General features: G+C 30.9%; 1 protein-coding gene across 1 annotated transcript in view; it reads left to right on the forward strand.

Annotated features, from left to right (window-relative positions):
- The window catches only part of LOC139514236 (proteasome activator complex subunit 4-like), a 66,349-nt gene that overhangs the window by 32,664 nt on the left and 7,487 nt on the right, over window positions 1-26,198 (forward strand). The window contains exons 19-41 of the mRNA XM_071303108.1: window positions 443-658; window positions 1,256-1,410; window positions 1,953-2,045; window positions 2,420-2,478; window positions 3,342-3,404; window positions 3,844-3,899; window positions 4,379-4,477; window positions 4,793-4,855; window positions 5,256-5,351; window positions 5,752-5,877; window positions 6,212-6,403; window positions 7,117-7,256; window positions 8,127-8,180; window positions 10,692-10,821; window positions 12,767-13,005; window positions 15,822-16,017; window positions 16,894-17,058; window positions 17,759-17,863; window positions 18,065-18,156; window positions 19,565-19,696; window positions 20,434-20,585; window positions 25,304-25,408; window positions 25,756-25,832. Of these exons, the coding sequence (XP_071159209.1) occupies window positions 443-658; window positions 1,256-1,410; window positions 1,953-2,045; window positions 2,420-2,478; window positions 3,342-3,404; window positions 3,844-3,899; window positions 4,379-4,477; window positions 4,793-4,855; window positions 5,256-5,351; window positions 5,752-5,877; window positions 6,212-6,403; window positions 7,117-7,256; window positions 8,127-8,180; window positions 10,692-10,821; window positions 12,767-13,005; window positions 15,822-16,017; window positions 16,894-17,058; window positions 17,759-17,863; window positions 18,065-18,156; window positions 19,565-19,696; window positions 20,434-20,585; window positions 25,304-25,408; window positions 25,756-25,832 (2,805 nt within the window). The remainder of the gene's footprint in view (window positions 1-442; window positions 659-1,255; window positions 1,411-1,952; window positions 2,046-2,419; window positions 2,479-3,341; window positions 3,405-3,843; window positions 3,900-4,378; window positions 4,478-4,792; window positions 4,856-5,255; window positions 5,352-5,751; window positions 5,878-6,211; window positions 6,404-7,116; window positions 7,257-8,126; window positions 8,181-10,691; window positions 10,822-12,766; window positions 13,006-15,821; window positions 16,018-16,893; window positions 17,059-17,758; window positions 17,864-18,064; window positions 18,157-19,564; window positions 19,697-20,433; window positions 20,586-25,303; window positions 25,409-25,755; window positions 25,833-26,198) is intronic.

The raw sequence follows: 26,198 nt of genomic DNA on the forward strand, positions 1-26,198 counted from the left end.
TGGACTACTGAACATAGTCAGTGATAGTGCAAGTTGGGCATCCATGTACTATGGACACATTCTTGGTTTATTAAATATATAAATTGATACCAAATATCAGTCAAGTTCATTGGAGATTATTAATTTATCCAATGTTTATTCTTTGTTTTGGTAGATAGAGAGATTTTTTTTTAAAGCAAAACATATCATAAGGACAAGATCTACAAGTAGGTCAAGCATGACTGACATTATGATTTGTGTTTAAATAAGAGTTCTTAAAAGACCATTTCAATCAATTGTTTGTCCAAACAAATATATCAAGAAATATTAAATCTATGTAGCCAGAAAAACTGCATTTGCAATTTTCAAATTCTTAATTGACAGTATCAACTTAAACATTACTAGTACTTCTTAAATTTAAGTTATAGATTTTTTAATCATTAATGTATTCATATTTTTACAGCTTGTAAGATGCAATGGTGCAGAGTTGGTAAAATACAAAGACAATTTATTGGAAATAATTGAGTTAACAATACATTTAAAATGTGTAGAAGGCTATGAACTGACAGGACAGTTAATAAGATATACTTTGCGTGCTCTGACTTTACATTATCCATTGGATTATAAAAGTATAGCTGAATCTTTTGATAGACCTGTTACTGAATATCTTCCTATAAATGTAAGTAAAAAATAAATAATTGTATTACATATCTTTCTCCAACTATAGAAATATATATTATTTTTATAACCATGTGACCTTGTCTGTATGTTAATTATGTGGTTGTTGCATTCTAGAACAGAATGATTGTTAGCTTGTGAAGTTTGATAAAGGAAGTATATGTTGCAGGGAAAAAGAAAAAATAAATATACGAAAAATACTGCTATATTCTTCTAATCTGGGATCCATTGATAAAATATTTTAATAAGCACAAGCTTCCAAAGTGCAAAAACCTTCCTGACAGCAATGATTACAACATTTTACTTATTTCAGATTCCAAAAGTACCAGTATTCATCAAATAAATTCTATAACTACTCTACAATTTCTTTCAAATGGAGGTAATGATAATTGAAATAAATTGTTGTTTGCTGATTTTTAATATAAAAAAAAAGGCAAGCAACACCAAATCTTGTAATTACATTGTACAACTGGGGAATTTTCATGTTGACCATATCTTAAAGTTAAAAGAAAAATATAATATTACTGTTATAAGTCATTGGTTAATGTTTAAAAATTACAAAGATTCATAGAACAGCACTTATCATATCTCATTTTAGGATTGGGCAGTTCCCGGTGATTCAAGTAAAATAGGAATGGTTTGGCATATACCTTCCACAGAAGAAGTTAACTTTGCTTCACAAATTATACATAGAATATTAGGAAAAGAATTAGAGGCTGTACAGTCTATATCTGATGATAAACCAATGAAAAGGTATGAAAAAGGTCCTTCTTTCTTCTTAATTGTTTTACATATGTATATATAGATTTATAAAAGTAGATGTTGGGTATACATCAATAAAGTAGCAAACTAATGACATAAATACCCAGTAAGACATCTAGAGATTGTGAACATAAGGTTTTCAACAACAAACAGTCTGTAGCTTTCTGATCTATGTGAGCCAAGGCTCTGTGTTGAAGTCCGTTCTTTGACCTTAAATTGTTAACTATTTATACATTGTGACTTGGATAGAGAGTTGTCTCATTGGCACTCATACCACACTTTCTTATTTATATAACGAAAGTGTCAAACATTGATGTCAAGCTCTTAACCACCCCAAGTCTAGAGAACTTAGTGAAAACATAACATAACTTATTTATAGTAACATAGCAACCAAACCACCCAAAGAATAAATTCTTTTTATGACATTTCCCAAGATTGTTGAAAAGTCACAGAAGTCATGATTTGGATTTTATACTACAAAATTGCTTTCAGACATGTAGTTAACAATATTTTGTATAATTTTATAATTTTAGAGAGGAACTTTTATGTCGACTGAATGTTGTATTAGAATGCTTACAAGGTGCTGGTGCTGTGATAAGTATGTGGGAGGATAAAAAGGTTGACCTGTAAGTAACGCCATCAATAGCTATTAGTAACACCACAAATAGTTACACCAAATTATTGAAATAATGACAAAATAAGTTGTAAAAAGCTTTAACAGACAGGCATTTCATTTAGTAATCATTTTACATTTTTTTCTATCAAATATGTTAATGTGAACATGTTTATGACAGCATAGTGACATACGAAGTGACCTGTCTGCATTAAAATGTCCAGATTATATTGACCTGCATTTATCAATAATTTTGAAATGTTAAATAATTTTACTAATTTTGTAAATTTTGTAAGATATATTTTGATGTTTCTGATAATTTACTTGAAATTGAAACTATCAGTTCTAATGCATGCATGATAGAGTAATTTATATATATTTTTTTAGAATTGAAAGCCAAGTACCTCTGCTTAGATTTACATGTTCCTGTTCATTAGGAGACCTGGGTAAGATTTAAAAATCTATAAGTTTGTATTCTTCTATAGTAACAAGTGATTTTATACCTTCATAATGAAGGTACTTATGGAATAATTTAGTCCATTTTATGTATTATATCTTTAGTGTACCAAACAATATTTTAATTCAAAGGTCACAAAATACAAATGTACAATAGGAAAAAATAGGGATTTGGAAACAAGAACTTATATAAATCCGTCTCCCTATGATATCCTTGAATGCACTCAATCAATGAACTTTTTTCATATTACCGACTAAAACTCCAGTTTATATTATTTTTCGACAGGTTACCTACAACATCCAGGTACTTGGTCAATTAAGAGCGACGTAAAGAAGTAACACAAAACATTTAATCAGTACAATTCTTGGGGAAAAGATACTGCTTCATATTTTCTTTACACGACAAACTCATCGGAAAATAGTAAAATTTTCCCTCAAATCACACCAATTAAATGTTTGATGTTACTTGTTTACGTTGTAGTCAAAAGTTGGTAATATGAAAATAGTCTATTGGTTTTACTCACTTCAAAACTTTGTCATCACTTGGCAGATTTTGTACATCCACTTACAGATATCACATTAAGTTTTAGTTTATTTAGATTGAAATCAGCCAAAACACTACAGTTTAGTCAAAAGGTATTGGCTGTCTTGAAATGAAGTATTGCTTGACTTTTCAATGAGGTCTGATGAATTACACTTACTCGAACTCATTAATATAGATGCATGCTTCTATGTTAGCTGTAGAGATATTGCAATTAAGTTTGCACAAGGTTCCCCAAAAATACAAAGATTTTAGTAGCTTTCTGATGCTTTTATTTTCCCAAAATTTATTTGTAAATATATTCTATTTTAGAGATCAAATTAAATGGTACAAATATAAGAGAAGCTGTGGTTACTGCAATGAGAACCTTAATATGTAAGTAGACAAACATCTAACAAAGTAACTTTGTAAATGGGAAAAGAAATGATAAGTTTGTTTACACAGTCGACAACAAGCCATGAAATAAAAAGACATAGCTTATATGCTATAGGAACAGTGTTGCTGTTCTCTAATTGGATAGTTGATTAGAGTTTCTTAGTTGCTAGATGAACTGTTGACACCTAGCAGCAATAGCAAGATGGCCTTTACTGTCAATAGAGGACTCTTTGTTATTAATTTATTACTAGAATTTTTACTAGAATTCATTTTAAAACAATGTCCCATTCTAAAGCTTGTATCAGTGAAGACTATTTTGTCAACAGTATTTATGTTACAGTTGACATTGACTCCTGGAAGATATATTTAACAGAGGATGTGTTCAGATTAATTATTATCAGTAGTTTTTTAACAGAAATATCTTTTTCAATATTTTCAGCTCATATGACATTAACTTGTGAAGATGATACAAAAGGAATGCTTAAAATATTATCTGTAAGTTTTATTGTTAATAAATGTTATTACAAGTTTTATTGTTAATAAATGTTATTACAAGTGAAAGTTTTCAAATATTTTGGTAAGAAATTACATCTATGTGTATTCTGAAGAAAAAAAAACCTTTTAATTTTATTTACTGCATGGCTTTATGAAAATAACTATACCTTCTTTTTCTTCTCCCACACAGTTCATCCCTCATATATCTAAGTATTGCCAAACTTTTTATATACACATACTGAAAATTCAACATCAAAGTTTCCTTGCAAAGCAGAAAGGAATAAAACAAAAGTAACATTTAAGTAAACACTCAAAGTCCTTGATATTTCTATTGGCTCAAATTAAATGGAATCTAAATATCTGCAAAAGAACTTTTTGTACAAATGAAAGGTTGATATGTGCAAACAAGAATGGCTGCATAAAATTACATCAAAGCAGAAGTGACTTGGAAATGGTATTGTATTTCATTTCTCTTGCAGATTTATGAAGCTGTGTTATTCTTTCATGGTGCTCAGAAGAATGATTTTGATTCACGGTGGAAAAGTTTTCACGCTGTAAAAATGGCTTTACAAGATGATGTAAGTATTCAGTAAAAACATCAAACAAATGAGGAACAAAAGAATATGTCTAAAAAATGCTTTACAAGATGGTGTAAGTGTTCAGTAAAAACATTGAAAATGTGGTACAACAATATTGTGATATGAAACCTTTCAAACATTTATATAAAGTCATGAAATAATACTTTTCATTAGGTCAATTGATTAATTAGTTTGTGTAGGGATAGGGTATGTTATGTTCTTAAGTGACCTTTAATTTCTTTTAACTTTTACAAAGGAAGATTTTCTGATTTAAAAGCATGTGTATTATTTCATAAATCTGAATTTTTATTCCAGCTGAGAAAAGGAAAGCGACATATTAGGGCTCTGCTGGTAGACAGAGTACAATTACAGCAAGAGGTTAGTATTCTTCTGTTTCTATGGTTATATTGGGTACATATTGATTTAATTATAAACTTGGTCAACCATTATGATGTATATATGGTTCATATCAGTTTGTAGGCAGCAGTTATTAGCTACTTTGGCACTTTATAATAGCTAGTTCATGTTTTGTTCCTACCATGCAAAGTATACATAAAAATGCTGACCAATGAATACATTTAATGTTTAAATAATTATTTTGTAAAAAAGAATGTTACATCTTTTACATAACAGTACTTACAATAGAAATATAAACTGAAATTTTCAAGTTTCTGTACACTTTTTTGGCAATTACTGGAATCTCCTATTGTAGTATCAGAGCAGATCTGTCAATATATTTTAATCATTGCGAATGCATTTTATGATTGACTATTTACAGATGAGATTGTTGTACAGCTGTGAAAGGATTTTTACAGAAAGACACAGAGACATGATGAATGATCTATATAACCTGTCTGTCAGTAGATATAGAGAAGTAAGAAATTTTATACAGGCTTTGTACATTTCTTGGATATAGATTGGCTAATGACAACTAAACCAATATACCAGGGCATTGCTATCCATTACCCTCGGGACTTCACACATATTTTCCATAGTTCCATATAGGTGTCACAAAAATTAAAACTCCCATTTGAAATTTAATAGCATTATTTGTATGGAGCTGTTCCTTAAATCACACTTATTAAAATAGCCGACCGTGCAAGGGCTGTATAGCCAGTCAAGGTTGTTAAAAACTTACATCATCATCTAATTAAAGTCATAATTTGTTTGATAGTTCAAAAGTTGCAATAATAAATTCACTTCATAATTCTGAAGTGAATAGATAAAGACTATGTTTTATTAGACCTAAACTTACATAATTCTTCTTTTTTCAGGTTAGAAAGAAATCCCAAGCAGTATTGTTTAGTAGTTTTAATAACATACCATATTCCTATAGATGTGTTCTTCCAGATGTTATAACCCATATCAAAAACTCTGAAGCACCAGAATATCAATTCAAAGTAAGTCAAGTAAATGAAATATTCTTTGTCTCATATTAAAGCTATATCATATATAACACTGAACAATGAAATATTTTAAACGATACATATGATACTTTCCATAAGAATAGAAAAGAGTTAACCAGTAAATTGATTATTGCTTTAGATCCTTTTAACTGGGTTCTGTTCCCAGATAGTTTAAAGGTTGTTATTTCAATTAGTTGTACCAATTTAATGTTCTGTACTGTTCTATGTAAACAGGATTTTTCTTTGAAAGAAACTATTTCCTATCTATATTTTGAAAAAATTTACAGAGCAATCTTAGAATATTTTTATAAAGTGCTCTCTTATTTAGGGTGCTCTTTATGTGATACTTGGAAGTGGGAAGAGAAACATGGCCACAAAGAGAAGCTGGGAGATAATCAGTGGATTGTGGCCTGCCATTACACAGGCCCAACATTCAGAGAAACCATCAATATTGAAGGTTGTAGATGATATGATCAATAAAGTTGACAAGAACATGGAGAGCCCTGGTATTGTAACTAAGGTAATATTATCAATAGAAAAGGTATACAGGTTGACTTTTCCTTAGATAATCTGTTAGTGGAATAATCTTCATCTGACACTCATGGAGTTAGAAGTATACAGCAATTGCATTGTAAGTCAGTTTTTTATATCTCCATAACCTTTGTTACATATGATTTAGAGTCTGTATTAAGGAATGATTAAATATTTGGTTTTAAGTTGCTATATTTAAGTGATTTTGGGGTCTGCCAGGCTGGCATTTTATGTTGGATAATCTTTGTACCCATTGGCATTGTGCATAGAATTTTTTCTGTCTGGTATATATTTCTGAGCTGACTCATTAAGAAATGACTCATGTTTGGTCTGAAACCTATTAATGTTGAGTTGTACTGTGTAAGTGATTATAGTATCTGCTTGGCAGTTTCTTCAGTGTCTGATAAACAAGTAGTTGTACACTTTGAATTACAATGCTTGCAACAACTATTTACATTGGCTCACAGTTTTTGTTTTTAGCTGTTAATAATGAGCAAGTTTCTATTCACAATGAAAAATCAAGAATTATAAAACAATTTATTTTGGACAAAAAGTAAAAAGATAAAGAGTAATATTTACGCTTTATCTAAAAGTGAATTGTGTTCTTCGTGATAATCTGCGACTAAATAAGTCAATCAAATGATTAGAATAATATAATCTTGGTAGAGCATTCATAATGTATTCTTTGATGAATTTTTTCAGACAACAGAATCTGTTCTCAGCGCTGCACAGAAGCTGTTACAGCAGAGACAACCATATCAATCTGATGTCAAAGAATTAAATTCTCAGCAGTTGAAATCAGCTCAGCAATTTGAACAAAATCTAAATGACAGAAATCTTAGGTAATTTAGTTAGCTGACCACTTTAAATTTGTATTACAGTGGATTCCATTGAGTGTGTAGCGAAAGGTAATATCTCTGGTTAGCTTGTTTGTTAGCTGAACCGTGAAGTCATTATTAGGTCAGGCATACTACCTCCCTTCGAATTAGCACAGTCCAACAGATTAGTTTTCTGTCGGACTAGTCTATATTCTTAAAGTAGGGTAGTTTACCTAACCTAACAATGACTTCATGGTTCAGCTAACAAGCAAGCTAACCAAAGATATTACCTTTCGCTGCACACTCAATGGAATCCGCTGTAAGGTCTTTTTCTTGATTCTATAATCAATAGTCTTACAATATTCAGGTTTTGGTATAAAAATAATCAAGCAGGCGTGACATTTCAGTGCGTGCACTCTTGTTAAAATTATAAAAAGAAATTTATTATACCATCACTTAGAGTAGGGGTATACTGTTTTACCTCTGTCTGTCATTCCATCTGTCCTTCCATCTGTCCTTCTGTCTGTCTGTCTGTCTGTCTGTCTGCCTGCCTGTCTGTCTGTCAAATAAACAGTTTTCGTCCCATCATTCTCAGGAACTACATTACAGTGATTTCTGAAATTCGATTTTAGGGTTTATACAAGTCAGCTATACTGTGTAATCGTTTTCAGATTCATTACTCAACAACTTCATGTTTACTTTATACTTTTAGCGGATGGGGTATCATTAGTGAGCAGTAACTTACAGATTCACTTGTTTTGTTTGTCTCCTTTGCTATGTATTCAATTATGAGCCATCAAACACTTTTATGAAATGCTGCACTAACAAAGAACCAAATTATTGTATATTACCTCATTTAGTTAGGGAATAAAGCTGTTTTTATTTTATTATTAGACTTTACAACCAACTTGTAGAGGATTTGGTCAAGCTGGTAAATGCTGGAAATTTGTGAGTATTTATTAAGACTTAAAAGAGTTATACTTTATGGCCCATGAACAGAGTTATTTCGTAGTGCATTTTTTTTTAGACAATAAATTCAAATTATAAAATCGCATCTGCTCTATCTCAAAAAGATTTTTACAGTGTAGTGTACTACTAGTGTGACAAATAATAATAAAATTATAGAAACTTCTACCAGCTCTAACTCAAAATATTGATAATTCTGTGTTAAGGGGGTCTAAAATTCATTTTGACAGCTTTTAAAATTTGACCTTTTTTAACTGGACCAAATCACTTATTAACATAAAGATTTAGCACCCACATTTTTTTAACATGTAATTTCTTAATATTTCATGCATTAAATGTCAAGAAATAAATTGGGAATGTGTATCAAATAAAAAATGCAAGTTATACACTGTTTACAGTTGGCAGCAGTGTTCAGGTTTATTGAATATTTGACTTATTACATGTTGAACATCTGTGTTAGGATTTCTTTAATTCAGAACTGAAAGTTTGGTTAGATTGACATGTTATTCACCATTAATTTTCTCAACCTTGAAGTTGAGTTATACTGAGCTGATGTTTTTAAAAATATTATTATTTTCTTTCAAAACTAGCTTTAGAGGTGTAATACCACCAAATCATGGTACGTCACATCCGGTTGCATACGAAAGTAGGTCTAAAAAAATATTCCCTTGAATTTGACCATTGTAGGTAATTAATCCTACATTTTATTGCAGTAAAACTATTTCTGTGTCATAAACATATGTCTTGGGTATTTCAAAACACTATTATTTTTTATTTGTGATTTCTATAGAAAATTTTGTAATCTTGAGGTTACATGGTGACTAAACCTTGTACACAGATAGAATAGGGGAGACATTTGATTGGTTAACTTACAATGATGGTTATTTTCTTATATGCAATGAAATGTTATGTGAAACTTTTTCTATAGAACTGGACAGGATAAAACTTTACTCATGCCAAGTTTTTCTTTATTTGAAACAAAGATAAATTCTGCACAATTTTTTGAAAAGTGCAAATTTAACAAAGACTAATAGGGGAAAATCAATGGTGGTATTACACCTAATATGGGAAGCTGTACATGCACCTATGGCCTTGTGAGTAATCTCATGTGTTAAAATTTCTTGCTATTTAAGTGAAATAATACAAAAAATGAAATATTCTGAGTGGATTGAGTCTTCAAAACACATTTTATGAGAAAATTGTCTTGAAATAGGACTGTACCATGAATATTCAGTTGACAGAACAAGCCATACTAAGTGCATATATTTATTTTTTTGGAGGGGGGTGGACTTTTTCTCCTTATTTCTTATAGTTTGCTATGATATAATATTTTCCTAGGTAATACTTAAATAAATATATAGTTATAAGTAGATGAAATTATTTTTAATGTTGTAACGACAAGTTATTCACTAAAAGAGAAGCCTTTTATGTCCCTCTTTAGAACGCGGCGTAAATTTAATTTTTACGTAAGGACTTATTGAAACCTTCATGGAGACAGTAAACTTTTATATGGATGGTTCATTCTGCTAAAATGCTTCAATTACTCATTTCTTATAACATTTCCACCATAAATGATTGAAAGTTACCCCAATATTTTTATTTATTGGCCTGAAAAGTTGAAATTTCGAGGAAATGAGAGGTATAAATTGACCCAAAGAGACCTTATAAAGAAGACAAAGAGGTTTATTAGTGGTATTTTATGTTCCTAAAATCATCTTTTGTATCATTTTCAACTGTTTGTAGGCAGATAAGATAGATATTTGATCATTTATTGGTCTACACTCTATTCTATCTTGATGCGGCTTGGTTTGGATTTGTCGAAGAAATTTTGCTCGAATCGCTGTAGATGTTGTCTTTCAATATACCAGATTTTTCTCAAACTATTGAACTGATTACGACAAAACTTGACAGAAATGCTTGAAATAACCAGTATTACAAAGGGAAAAAGTCACATTCAGTTTATTGAACAAAAAGGTCTTCTTTAGGTGTAATACCACCAAATCATGGTACGTCACATCCGGTTGCATACGAAAGTAGGTCTAAAAAAATATTCCCTTGAATTTGACCATTGTAGGTAATTAATCCTACATTTTATTGCAGTAAAACTATTTCTGTGTCATAAACATATGTCTTGGGTATTTCAAAACACTATTATTTTTTATTTGTGATTTCTATAGAAAATTTTGTAATCTTGAGGTTACATGGTGACTAAACCTTGTACACAGATAGAATAGGGGAGACATTTGATTGGTTAACTTACAATGATGGTTATTTTCTTATATGCAATGAAATGTTATGTGAAACTTTTTCTTTAGAACTGGACAGGATAAAACTTTACTCATGCCAAGTATTTCTTTATTTGAAACAAAGATAAATTCTGCACAATTTTTTGAAAAGTGCAAATTTAACAAAGACTAATAGGGGAAAATCAATGGTGGTATTACACCTAGAGAGTTTTATGGAATATTTATACTTATTATTACTTTATTTCAGAACCTGGAAGTTTAGTCATATTGGACTTGTGTTTTTATCTTTACTACTGAGACATGATACACCAGTTCCTGCAAGTCTTGTAACATTGAATATTAAAACAATGGTCCATGATTCACTGCATGCCAGAAAGGTAAATTACATGTAACATTTGCTGTCAGCTTCGAAAAAAATTCTACAAATAGATTAGATTAATGTGGTATGGGCTTTGCTCATTGTTGAAGACCATGTGGTGACCTACAGTTGTTAATTTCTGTGTCATTTGGTCTCTTGTGGAGAGTTGTCTCATTTGCAATTATACCACATCTTCTTTTTTATTGAATTTCTAATTTTGGATCAAATAAATCTAATTCACTTAGTTTTGTGCCAACTTTATCAACAAATGAAGGCCTTCAGGAATCTAATATCTGTTTTAAAAATATAAATGATGTTATTGTTAAAATCCCCTTTAAAGATTGGAGTTATCTTCCATTGTCTAGAATTGCAGTTAAATCAAATGCAACCAATGACTTTATTGACAATGCAATATTTAATTTTACTTACCACTGATAAATGAATGCAATCTTTACTTTTCAGTGCTTACAAGCACTTTGATTTTTGTTTTGTCAAATGCATGCATCTCTTTTTCAGAATTGTTTATTAACAATTTTCCATTGATTTTTTCATACTGATGACAGTATTTTAAAAAGTTCAGCCTAACATATTGTTGTTGTGTTGATAAAAATTATGTTTGTGAAATTGTGAGATATTTACAGTTCTCTCTAAATGGCATTGCATGAGAGACCATGCCTGTTAGCAATCAATGCTGGCAAAAGAGTGCCTCTGATATACATTTTTTTTTTTATATATATCTATTTGGGATGTCAAAAGATCGGAAATTTAATACTCGGATACTCCGTCATGATACTCCAGTACTCGCAAGTACTCAGATGAATTTTAAACGTCTATTGAAAAGTTAAGCCGGATTTTAGGTGGGATGCAGTGTTTATGTTATTACCATTTATAAACATATCAACGAAAGACAAACATACTGCAATTATAGCTCGATCATCTGTTTTTGTGTGTCAATCAATGAATTACGGACCGCTGTTTCAACAAATTACCTATCATAATAGCAATTATTGTTTGTGTACTTGTTCCTGAACCAAGTTTCAATAAAATCAAATATATTTGCGCATAAAGTCCACCAAAGTAGACAATATATGTTTCATCTGTTCCTGAGGAGTTGGTATATTTTAAAAATATGACTTGTTCATTAATTTGTCAACAACAATATTGGACTTCAAATTACTAGACCTTTTTCGTGTTGCTCAGTCTTACTTTTTCTGTGTTTTGTTATTTTGCACTGTCGTTAACTTTGTCTGAATTTATCTTTTTTTAAGCCATGACGTTGTCAGTTTATTTTTGACTTTTGGGTCTGAATGTCGCTCTCGTAATTTCACCTATCTTTACATTGTAAATTAAACAATTATAGTTAATTTTCAAATACAGAGTAATTAAATTAATTTAAATGTCTTATTAACAAACAAAGGTAAGTTTTTACAACTTGTGATGAGATAATTATTAATCAATGATATTGTTGATTCGTTGTACAAACACCGTTTAAAATGTCTCTAGTCAGTGGCATGGGCTTCACCGCAGGTCACTTTGATTTTTTTTCTTTTTTAGAAATATGATCTGGTCAATAACTTCTGACAGACGAAAGACTGTTTGACTTTTTTATTTTTTGTTACAAGTAGTGCACATGAATACATTCCCTAAGAAGGAAGGGACGTTGCTGGTACTTATATAACAAGTAGTATCCACAGGATAAACATATTTATGTTGATAATTGATTTTATTCAGTATTTCGAAGGGGATATTTCAACGGAACTAAAGTGAGTGGGAATGTGAAGAGAAATATCTCAGGATGTATAACAAGCAAACGAGTATTCAAGTACTAAAACTGTACTCGAGTACTCAGCCTTCCGACCAAGTACCCGAGTACTCGAGTACTTGTTGCCATCACTAATATCTATACAATTATTTGTGATTTAAACATTTTCTGTTTTATTATTCTTTTGAATTATTCATTGTAGCTTACCACAGCAGCAGTATCTGCCCTTTTGAAACAGCAGAAAAGGAAACATAAAAAAGTGGTGATAGATCCTCATAAGATATCTGGTACAGAACGTCCTACAACAAAGTTCTGTCCAGGGGATAGGAAAGACAATAAATGGATATTGTATAATTCTGACGATTTACCAACAACTAAGGAGAAATATGACAAACTGATCTTTATAGAGAAGACACATTGGGGATATTATTCCTGGCCAAAGTAGGTCAAAATTAATACAACATACCTTTATAAGGTATTTACATTTTTACATAGTCCTAGTATTTTTATTATATTTATAAACTTACTTGAACAGATGAGTGATATTGTGTTTAATGCTTTTGTCAACACTGATTTGTCATATGATCATCTTTGTAAACTTTGCTTAATTTCAGTACACATAAAATAACAAGTTTAATTCACAGTAGATGTTGGGTGTTCTCTTTTGTTACATACATTTGGTACTTTCAGTATGAACCCTAATTCACTTATAGTTTTCAATGTTTTCCTTCAAACCAATTTGCTGCATACTTTATGTTACCAGACTGGGAATGATCAGTGACTCCTGTCAAAGGTGAATCTCATCACTTAGAATAGAATGTCTTTTTATACTATTGAACCTAGAGACATTTAACATGATATGAATCATTTACTACAAATGAGTTACTTGTATATCCTCCAAAAATCTAAACCAAGAAACCAACTGAATGAAATCATAGTTTTTATACGACCGCAAATTTTGAAAAAATTTTCGTCGTATATTGCTATCACGTTGGCGTCGTCGTCGTCGTCGTCGTCGTCGTCGTCGTCGTCCGGCGTCCGAATACTTTTAGTTTTCGCACTCTAACTTTAGTAAAAGTGAATAGAAATCTATGAAATTTTAACACAAGGTTTATGACCATAAAAGGAAGGTTGGTATTGATTTTGGGAGTTTTGGTCCCAACATTTTAGGAATAAGGGGCCAAAAAGGGCCCAAATAAGCATTTTCTTGGTTTTCGCACCATAACTTTAGTTTAAGTTAATAGAAATCTATGAAATTTTGACACAAGGTTTATGACCACAAAAGAAAGATTGGGATTGATTTTGGGAGTTTTGGTTTCAATAGTTTAGGAATAAGGGGCCAATAAAGGGCCCAAATAAGCATTTTTCTTGGTTTTTGCACAATAACCTTAGGTTAAGTAAATGGAAATCTATGAAATTTAAACACAATGTTTATGACCACAAAAGGAAGGTTGGTATTGATTTTGGGAGTTTAGGACCCAACAGATTAGGAATTAGGGGCCAAAAAGGGACCCAAATAAGCATTTTTCTTGGTTTTCGCACTATAATGTTAGTATAAGTAAATACAAATCTATGAAATTTAAACACAAGGCTTATGACCATAAAAGGAAGGTTGGTATTGATTTTGGGAGTTTTGGTCCCAACAGTTTAGGAAAAAGGGGCCCAAAGGGTCCAAAATTAAACTTTGTTTGATTTCATCAAAATTGAATAATTGGGGTTCTTTGATATGCCGAATCTAACTGTATATGTAGATTCTCAACTTTTGGTCCCGTTTTCAAATTGGTCTACATTAAGGTCCAAAGGGTCCAAAATTAAACTTAGTTTGATTTTGACAAAAAATGAATCGGTTGGGTTCTTTGATATGTTGAATCTAAAAATGTACTTAGATTCTTGATTATTGAAGTTTTTTTGGTCCAGTTTTCAAATTGGTCTACATTAAGGTCCAAAGGGTCCAAAATTAAACTTTGTTTGATTTCATCAAAAATTGAATCCTTGGGGTTCTTTGATATGCCAAATCTAACTGTGTATGTAGATTCTTCATTTTTGGTCCTGTTTTCAAATTTCAAATTCTACATTAAAGTCCAAAGGGTCCAAAATTAAACTAAGTTTGATTTTAACAAAAATTGAATTCTTGGGCCTCTTTGATATGCTGAATCTAAACATGTACTTAGATTTTTGATTATGGGCCCAGTTTTCAAGTTGGTCCAAATCAGGATCTAAAATTATTATATTAAGTATTGTGCAATAGCAAGTCTTTTCAATTGCACAGTATTGTGCAATGGCAAGAAATATCTAATTGCACAATATTGTGAAATAGCAAATTTTTTTTTAATTAGAGTTATCTTTCTTTGTCCAGAATAGTAAGCAAGAAATATCCTATTTGTGCAATAGCAAGAATTTTTTTTAATTGGAGTTATCTTTCTTTGTCCAGAATCAACTTAAATCTTTGTTATATACAATATACAATGTATATACACTTTTTACTACCAACTGATAAATTTAAATAATCTTTACCATTCAGTGATAACAAGCAGTTTTTTTACATCTTAATATTTTATGATGTATTTAAATGAGTAGTTATTGTTGCAAACTCCATTAGAAATTTGAATTGATATCAGTTTTGAAAAAGGGAAACGGGGATGTGAAAAAAAAGGGGGGGGTTAAATTTTTCTCATTTCAGATTTCATAAAAAAAAAGAAAATTTCTTCAAACATTTTTTTGAGAGGATTAATATTCAACAGCATAGTGATTTGCTCAAAGGCAAAAAAAACCTTTTAAGTTCATTAGACCACATTCATTCTGTGTCAGAAACCTATGCTGTGTCAACTATTTAATTTTAGATTTAAAAAGTTTGAAGAAGAAATCTTTAATTGATTTGTAAAATCTTGGCATTTGTTTTGTGTAAAAAAAAACCATGTAATGTCAAAAATTTGATCACAATCCAAATTCAGAGCTGTATCATGCTTGAATGTTTTGTCCATACTTGCCCCAACTGTTCAGGGTTTCGACCTCTGCGGTCGTATAAAGCTGCGCCCTGCGGAGCACCTGGTTAAATCTATGAAACAAAGTTAATTGTTCTCTTTTGAAGAACTATGTTGTTTGCCATCCATGTAGAGAAGATTATGATTTATCTGAGATCATTTTACACAAATAACAGACAAAAGGCAAAGTCACAAATCCATAATGGTTTATTACTGATTGCTACATAGTTAAATGTGTTTTACAGATATGAATTTTCATCTTATTTGTTTCTTCAGAGAAATGGAAGTATATGCCCCTTATGAAGATCAACCAAACATCAGAAGAAGCAGGGATGAATTACCAGATAATGAAAAACCAATTTATGATGCATTTATGGACCCGGAATTTGTTAAAAAATTTGTGTCTTTCTTGGCATTAGAAGAAAACAAAGGCAAAGACAAATTTAGGCATAAATATTTGACATTGTTTAAGGTAGGTCCAGACAGGGAAGTACTTTATATTATTATCTGATTCAAAACTTTAAATCTCTTAGATATCTGCCATTTCAGATCCTTACTTTTGTTATGGGGGTTAAAAATCAATGTGGAGCTTAGACACTGTCAAATTCAGAAGTCATGAACCCATTACTGGTATGGCTGATTTGCAGCAACAACAAAACGATTTGTACGGGTTATGTAAATGGTTAAAGAGATTTGTAAAGCAAACGTTGACAAATGAAAAGGTTTTAATAACTTTATCTAGCATTGATGCTATGCAACATGCATCTTTCGAGTCTGAATAGAAACAAATTTTAATAACAATTACTTTACGTCTTATTTTGTACTTCTTAAAAAAGGGGGATGCTGATTGCGTAAGTCAAAATAAAAGCATGTGTTCGACTTTGTTAAACTGTTTTCTTTGTAACTGGATTATTATTTATTTAATCTAAATTATCATAAGCATTTGCGGAAACTTAGTTTAATAATTCGACAAATGAATCGTCTATCTTCAGATAATATTCTCCTGTCTGGTTTGTTGATCTACCTGTACAAGCTCAGGTACAAGTGATTAGCGATCTTAATCCGGATATCCCTTAGGCGTTAGAATTGTATTGGATTATAATATAAAAAAAAGCCTGAGGGTTATGCAATTACATGCATTTGATTATAATTGCTAAAAAAATGGCGTCTGGCTATAAAAACAATAACAGTTTTGAACGATGGAGGAAGACAATTTAACGATGGCGCAGGTCATTTGACGATGGCGCAAGACATTTAAGGTTTAAACAGGCCATGGAGATCCCTGTATATACATTTAAAAAGAGAGAAAAAACACGTGAATTTTAATAACATTTTCCTTTTATTACAGGGGTTGTTCCGTAACTATGGTGATACATTCTTGGAGAGTTTCAAACCTCATATTGAAAAATTAACTGCCGATTCTAGTCATGATAAACATGATAGTCATCAGAGATGTGGAATGGAGATGCTGTCTGGAATTCTCAGGGGTGCTAAACATTGGCCTTATGATATGGTAAAAATTGTAACAGCAGTGCTGTCTTTTAGACATTTTTTTACTATTAAGAATATAATGTTTATTGTGTTGCCTAACACCAAAGCTGTAGTAGAGGCATGGGGATCAATTATTGCGCCAATGCATCATAATTCTTGTCACACTATCTGTAACTCATTAATTGAAATAACTTGACAGAATTTAACCAGACTTGCACAGATAATTATACAATTGCTGTTTAAATTTTTTATCATTGATTTTTTTTGGTTTTCCATACCAAATTATTCTATTTGAAGAGAACAGGTTGCACTGGTACTTTGAAGGCTCACACATTCTATTGACTACCTGTTATTGGTAAATTGATAAAAACTATGAGGGAGCAAGTGATCCTGCCAAAACGCAGTTTCCTTTTGATCATATAAAAAATATTAGTTATCTGCATTGTGTTTCCTTCTTTTCAAAAAATCTTTTTTATATTTAGCTTTATAGAAATAAGTAGATGTAGTTGATTGTTTTAATGAGACAATTATCCACTTAAGTTCAAATGAAGTGGATGTAAGCTATTAGGCAACTGTGCAGCCTTTAACAATGAGAAAAATATAGTTGGTTATAAAAGCCCAAAACATAAAAATATGAAACCATTCATTTGAGAAAAGTAACGGCCTAATTTATAAGAAAACAATGTGATAAGTGATATTGTACATTATTGAATTTATTTCAGAGTGAAGCAATGTGGGAATGGGCACTTCCTGTGATTAGAAAGGCAATGAGTGTAATTACTGTGTCAACTATATCTGACTGGGGTAATTTCTTCTCATCAGTTTCTGTAAGTATTGTCATATATTGTTGTGTATTTATACTTTTATCTCTTTGGGAAATCACTAATTCATGGAGATGCAAACTAATTTCCTATTTTAAGTGTAGATATTTAAACTTGACTTGTACATCTGTTCATATCCATGTACATTGTAATTACATTTTTTTCTCTCTCTCAGTTTGCATCTATTTATATTTATTTTTCTAACAGGAAAGTAGAGATCCAAGGAAGATATATAAGTTTTTTGAGCTGTTGTTAGAGAACCCTCTGAATGGAGAAGGTGGATCATTTGGTGATACAAGGTAATGTTTGAGTTACTGAAACTGCAAGTCAAATGACCATAAAGGCATTCTCTGAACTGTTGAAATAAAGCTATTGTTAAAACCATTGTAGATGCATACCAGCCTTTATGAAAAATTAAGTGAACATGCTTACTTTTCATTATTTTGAAATTAAGGTGGCTCGCTGGTATAAATCTTTTTTTTTCTAACATAGGATTTCACTATTTTTTCATAAATGAACTTTATCATATATACTTAATAGAAAAATAAAATTAAAAAATGGGGTCATCATTCATTTAAAGTCATAAGAAACGAGTGACCGGTGAAAAATAATGTTCTTCCAATTCTTGAACTAATGCATACAAACATCCTAAACTTCGTCTTCTGTGCTCGAATTTATCATTTTTTTCGTGTAAATTTCGTATAATTGTCAATTTTTTTTCTCAATCGGTCAGTGTTGTTGTGAAAATATGGCAGGTAATTAAAGTTCGTGTTTTGAAGCCGAAGTTTAACGATTGTCACCTGTTTGTCAACAATTGACGAAAAATAATCAAAAAAGCATGGAATTTGAGCACGTGTTTAACATGTAAATTCAGATAATAGTTTATTTTAAGGACATCCATGCGTATTGTGGTCACCGGATCTTTACGAGATGGGTCACACTGAGGTCACCTTGCATACGGAAAATATGTCGGGGGAATAGCTTGCTGGAAGGAAGCTATTCAAATAAAGTAAACTTCTTCTAAATATGAATAAATTAAAGAATTTTCTTCAGAAAAAAGTATATGTACATAAGTTTTATAATGAAAACTATCCATTGAGTTATAAAAATCATATGCATTATTTTTTTTTGATTTGAGGTTTCTTATGACTTTAAGCTAACAATCTGCCTCCAAAAGAAACATATATTTTTGTTAATGTCATATTTTTCTGTTGAACTAATAGGAGAAATAGCGGTAATATCGAAATAAAAAAAGAACTAAATTACAGAAATCGCTTAAATTTTACAATTATTTAGTTTATGTACAGCTTATTCGAAAACAACAATAAAAAATATAGTCAAAAGAGATATTTCAGTTTTAATGCCAAAAAATGGCATTTTTGCACCAAAGGGAGATAATTTGGAGGGTTTTTTATGATATAAACATTTTAAAAGTCATCTGGGGCCAAACTGAATCAATTTTTTTGGTTGATTTTTTGTACCATATCATAAAGTTATAACTAATAGTGTAATAAATAAAATTTGTAATGAAAAAGCAAATGTTTAATTTTTCGCTGAAATTTTTGTACCCGTGAGTCTCCTTAGGTCAATATAACTACTGTGAAATTTACAAACCTGACAAATAACAATGAATCCTTAGTAGTTGCAATTGCAACTTTACGTCAACATTTCCATTAGATTAAATATGTGTTAATATTTTTATTACAGTCGACTGTATGCCTTGCAGCAAGCTTTGATCCAACAAGAATGGAGAGTTCCTGACTTACTTCATAGAGTTCTTACATATGTACAGCCTCACTTATCTCATCCATATAAAATTGTCAGGGATAGGATTGGAAGGTAATATTGTCTACTTATTTCCCTATATTAGTCATACATAGGCTGAGATTTCAATAGCCTATCATATATCTTTGTTTAAAAGATTTCTGTGTTACTGTAAGTTGACTGTGGGTGTTGTCCTTTCCCTATACCTAATGTTCAAACACATTGGGAAAATATGAATATGATTGGAACACAATTAAAAAGCTGGTTGTGATAGATTTAATGAATATGTGATTACTCATGCATTTAGAGTCTACCTTATAGCTGTCTTGACAGGTTAAATAATCAATTGTTATTTACTATCCTAGTGTAATATACATTTGTACCCTGCTATTTCAAAACTTTCTAAATGAGTATGCAGGCCTTAGTTTTTGTTTTTGGTTAGATTAGTTAACATGCACAAGTTTTAAATTGGTATGAGATTACTGAATCTGAAGTATTGGCATAAGACAGAAACTAATCCATTGCTCTATCATATTCAGAGACATACTGATTGTTTTTTAATTAACATCCCCCTCTTGTGTTTCACAGCAAGTGAGAAGATTAAAATAATGTAAGGAAAAAGAAGTTCTATTTACAGATTATTGCATGCAAATTGATGTATTCTTAGAAGCAAGTGATCATATTTTTCACCAAATTACAACAAAAAAGTTCTACATTTACTTGTCATTTAGAAGTGAAACAATACTTCAATTGGTCTTTCCAAATAGTTATTGCGAGTTTGTAACATATGAAACATAAATGTATATTTTCAGTATGATATCTGATCTGTTCTTGTTTGACTATAAAGTCAGTTCTTTCTGTGATACTTCTTCACCTAAGAAGAAACCATTCCTGGATATGGTAATACCTCAGCTAGATAGTCTTAAGTTTACTGTCATAGATGAATTGGATTCAAATCAAACAGGTATGTAATCAGCTGTTGGAGAATCAAATGAATTATGGGTAATATTTAAGACTATGCTATAGTGGTTGGTCAAAAACTGACCTTGAAGTGAGATGTGAAGGCTACACCGTGATGAATAATAACAATAAAGCACTGGGTTTGCTTTTGGTTTTGACTAGAATGTGTATGAATTTAATGTCATGATGAATAATTACACCATATTCTATCGTTATAAACAATGAACTTTAAAAATCACTTTTCATAGGTAAGCTATTATTTAATGTGACTCTAAGCTAAATCAAGCTGGTAATCATGGGGGTTACTTCCCCTTTTGGATTCAACATGAAAAGCTGAAAATTTTATTTATTGAACAAATATTTCAATTTTTAAACGCCCATTTACGGGGTGTATTATAGTATACCAATGTTCGTCTGTCCGTCCATTTATCCATCCGTCGTCAACATTTCAGCCATTAACTCAAAAACGCTTTATCCAATTTGCATAAAAATTTGTGGAATTGTTAAGATCCATTGATGGGTGGGAGCTCCCATTAGTTTTTTATAAAATTTTAGATTTTACGTTTCAGAGTTATGGGGTTTTATTCATTAAAAAAATGGGGATTTTCCAGTTTTCAGACATTAACTTAAAAATGCTTTCAACTATTTGTAAGAAACTTTGATGAATTGTTTATATCTATTGATATGAGCTACTTTTCAATTTTTACAAATTTTAGATTCAACTATTCCAAGTAACTGAGTTTTATTCATTAAAAAATCTGGGCTTTTCCAATTTTTGGACAAGATCTCAAAAATGCTTGGTCTCATGAAACTTTGGTGAACAGTTTATATTTATTGATTTACGCTCCCTTTAGAATTTTATGAATTTCAGATTTTACGTTTTCGAGTTATGGGGTTTTATTCATTGAAAAAGGGGGGAATATCCAGCTGTCAACAATAACTGAAAAATGCTTTCATGTCTCGCTACATTCACTGGGGTAAAGCTGATGACCGTAACTGCATTCACGGTCATCCCAAGATGTCGGATGAAAAATTAGGTCAGTTTCTGTATTGTCTGTTAAAGTGTTTCTATATCATTTTCTTGACAAATCATACATTGAAACGATGTAAATTTATAAAAGAATCACTCGGAAATCACTAATTACTTCTGAGAAATGTGCATGAAACGGGAAATTCGATTTGAAAAAATCGCCAAGATGACCGTAAATCACAATCGAGATGACCGTAACAGAATCAGCGATTCATAACAAGGCTGACCGTAACTGCTTTTAAGATGACCGTAATTTGTAAATGATGACCGTAACTTTTAAAGGATGACCCTCAATTCTAAGAAATATCCGTATTTATATAACTATCTTTTTGTATCAAATGATTAATCGTGTTGGTATACACATATTAATATGAAAGTTTTATCCTATAGGTAGAAGAAAATAAGACGTGCTTCAAATGCAAAGATTACCATATGTATCTTTTTTACAGTAGAGGGTTCAATTTTTAAAATGAATTTGCCAAAAGACATGCGGTGCACAGCCTTCAACTGCTCGACAAAAGATTTTTTTTTTGTTTCTGGGATTCCTTTTAATGACATATAATAAATACACATTTTTAAAAATGCCAAAAAATTGCATGTACACCCATTGATATTATATCGTCTTTCATTTTGTCGTGCAAATAAAATAACAGAAATATTTTGAAAATATCATTCGAATAAACTAGTGAAGGTGAGCTCCAGCAAAGTAGATCCTTAAAATAGTATTGTACGAAAAGCATATCACAAGGCGGAACGTTGTCAATTTGTATATATACAGAAATGTTATTCATACAGTCAGGATTCTACTTCTTCAAAATTATCTCCCCATTACGCCAGTTCATGCTCACAGTCGTAGAAATGGAAGCCATTGTAGGGATGACGCTCTGCCAATTTTGCTCTTGAAAACTGATAAATTTATCCACATAGCACCATTACGATCGATCGTTATATGTCAGTTATATTTTAAAATACAAATGTATCTACTAGCTAATGAGCATTAGTTAATGATCTTGTCTGCATTGATTCAACTTAAAAATATTGTCTGTTTGGATGTCAGATGGAATTTTTGAAAATTCTTAAGCATTTAAAAAAATTCTAATTAAATATTTCGTGGAAGGGCAGACTAAACATTTTCAGTGTTTGAAGATTATAAACCCTAGTTATCACACACACATTTTCATCATCCAAATTAAAAGACTGTCGTCAAGTACTTTTAGAAAAAATAGCTATTCGAACACACCTACTCTGTTTTTGTGATTCATTAGATAGGTATCTCAATTGACCCATATATTTCATCTTTTCGTACTGTCATTTTTTTACGTTATAAAGTCAACCTGTAGCTTTGATATATAATAATGATAGAATCTGAAGCGAGATGCTATATAAAATACTCTTGCTTTGTACGTTTTAAAGACGAAATATACACCCCAAACATGCCCTAACATAAAAAGGTGCACTCGATTTTTCTCTTTTCGATACAATCGTTACCTGTTTTGGGGAATTTTTTCTTGATTCACATAATGGAAGGGCAGACACGAAAATTTCTGAACTAAAAGATTGATATGTTCTCCATCCGGAGGTTATGCATTTTCTACATCCAACTTATAGATACTATATATAAAAGAGAAGATGTGGTATTATTGCCAATGAGACAGCTATCCAGAAAAGACCAAAATGACACAAACATTAACAACTATAGGTAACCGTAAGGCCTTCAACAATGAGCAAAGCCCATACCGCATAGTCAGCTATAAAAGGCCCCGATAAGAACCATGTCGTCGACTTGATATCTTATTGTTTTGCATTACTATGTAATAGATACATTGAAAACTTATGCAAATGGTGTTTTTAAAATAAGAAAATTGTCGTTTTATTTGTTTCTATTAACTTTTTAAAATTTTGTTACTATATCAAACATTACAGTTAACTTTTATCGCTTTCTCGATAAACACAGACCTTCGATTCTTTTGTTCTATTTCAAAAGTGTTTCCGCCTGCATATATCAAGACAAATTAAGATTTTAATCTGCTTCCTCTGGACCCATACACATGGGCTCGATTACCAAATATTCGTATGTATTATTAATGTTTTTAATGCTCCATTTATTGGCATTATGTTTTTCTGGTCTGTGCGTACGTTCGTCCATTCGTCTGTTTGTTTGTCCGTTTGTCCAGCTTCAAGTTAAATAAAATTGAAACTTAGTACACATTTTCCCTATGGGATGATCTTTTTAATTCTAATGCCAAATTACAGTTTTATCCCATTTTCATAGTCCACTAAACATAGAAAATGATAGTGTAGATGAGGCATCCGTGTACTAGGGACACATTCATGTTTCTTCAAATTTTCGTCGTATCGCTGTAAATTTGTGTTAAAATTTTAACGTCGATATCAATAAATATTTCATTGTTTACGAGAAATATGCAATTTACTATCATTGTTATAAATCCTAAATATGGCCAATTATATTATAGTTTAAAAAAAGAAATTTATGAAACATATTTATATCCGCTAACCGAGCCCCTATTGAGATCGACAAACTCAACAAAAAAGCTTTGAATACAATACGGATATTTCTTAGAATACGGTCGTCCTATATAAATTACAGTCAGTCTTTACAAATTACGGTCATCCTTTACAAGTTACGGTCATCTTTTTACCAATCACGGTCATCCTTGTTTTATGTTACGGTCATCTTGAAAATATTTTGATTATGATTTATGGTCATCTTAACGATTTTTTCAAATCAAATTTCCCGTTTCATGCACATTTCTCGGAAGTAATTAGTGATTTTCGAGTGATTCTTTTATAAATTTACATCGTTTCAATGTATGATTTGTAAAGAAAATGATATAGAAACACTTTAACAGACAATACAGAAACTGACCTAATTTTTCATCCGACATCTTGGGATGACCGTGAATGCAGTTACGGTCATCAGCTTTACCCCAGTGTACATTGAAGACCTGTTAGTGACCTTCTGCTGTTGTTTTTTCTATGGTCGGGTTGTTGTCTCTTTGACACATTCCCCATTTCCATTCTCAATTTTATTTCAGCAGCTCTCATGAAACTTTAAGGAACTGTTTATATCTGTTGATGAAAGCTCCTTTTCGATTTTCATAAATTTCTGATATGACATTGAGACGTTATTGAACCGTTATTCTTTGAAAAATGCAACAGGCCTATCATGCGCTTATGGTGCAGCTGTTTATTTATACCTGAACACATCTTAACAGTTAAAAGCAAAATCTAAATGAATTTTTATTTGAATCAAAATCAACAATTGTAGCAATATTTTTCTTTATCCTTTGCACATTGAAAGCTGACATTATATTATAATACTCTTGGAACTCTGTTTTAAAAAATGATACTGAAATTGTCAGAACTATATGAAATTGTTATAATTGTATGTTAAAAGCAACATAAGAGGTTATGATATTGTCATGATTGTTGACTTTTTAGTAGATATTAAGAATTTATTTGACACGTCTGGGGCAAAATCAAGCGGTACAGTATTATTTTTAATAAGTATTGATTCTTGTGATTTATAAAAAAAGTAAATTGAAAATAAGACAAACTCTTCATAAATATGTGCTCTCTGAAATTTCAATTGCCTGCTAAAAAAAGATCATTCCTTGTAGTCAATTTAAATACTTATTATTACCAGCACACACGAATGTTTCTATTTATAGATGATAAAGTAAACCATGTAGATGAGACTAATGGTGAAGAGCCTATGAATGTTGATACCGAAGAAACAGATGAAAGGAAAATAGCCATAAGATTATGTAAAACTAGTAAGTATATTAGAAGCCTCTTAACCGTTTTTGCCTGAAATGTACTTTCTACCAAAATGCATTTTGGAATGATAAGCAAGAATGATAATTGATACAAATTGTTCTTCCTTTATTTACAGTAATGCACCTTGTGTTTCCTTTATTTACAGTAATTTACAATGTTTCCTTTATTTAAGATTAGGAACACTGTGTTTCCTTTATTTACAGTAATTTACAATGTTTCCTTTATTTAAGATTAGGTACACTGTGTTTCCTTTATTTAAGATTAGGAACACTGTGTTTCCTTTTTTACAGTATATTATGTTCACTCTTATACAGTGATGTTTATTGTGTTCCTTTATTTACAGTAATGAAATGGTTAACTAACAGTTTAGGAAGAACATTAACTACAGCACCACCAGAAATATTTCCTATTCTTCCTATTGTAAGTACTGCCTACAAGTTAACTACAATGCAAATCATATCACTCATCATACTGACGAAAAGAAATAAGTCTTTGAAAACACTTTTTAACTTTGCTGGCTCAAACTCAAAGGCATAAAAGCAATTTGAGATATTGATAGTATGACATTTTCTTAAATTTTACTTCCTATAATGAAAAAGGTTTTGGCATTGATTAAACCTTACTTCCATATTGTAAGGAAACTTTTGTATTAATTTCTATCTATTAAATATGATATCATTTATCTGAATTTCCCATTTTAGATGAGTACTTAAAAAAAGTATAAAGGAATCCTAAAACTATAAAGTACACGAAAGGTACTAACAAAAGTACCACTTCAACAAGAGC

Source organism: Mytilus edulis, chromosome 3 (assembly GCF_963676685.1).
Source record: "Mytilus edulis chromosome 3, xbMytEdul2.2, whole genome shotgun sequence".
Classification (NCBI taxonomy): domain Eukaryota; kingdom Metazoa; phylum Mollusca; class Bivalvia; order Mytilida; family Mytilidae; genus Mytilus; species Mytilus edulis.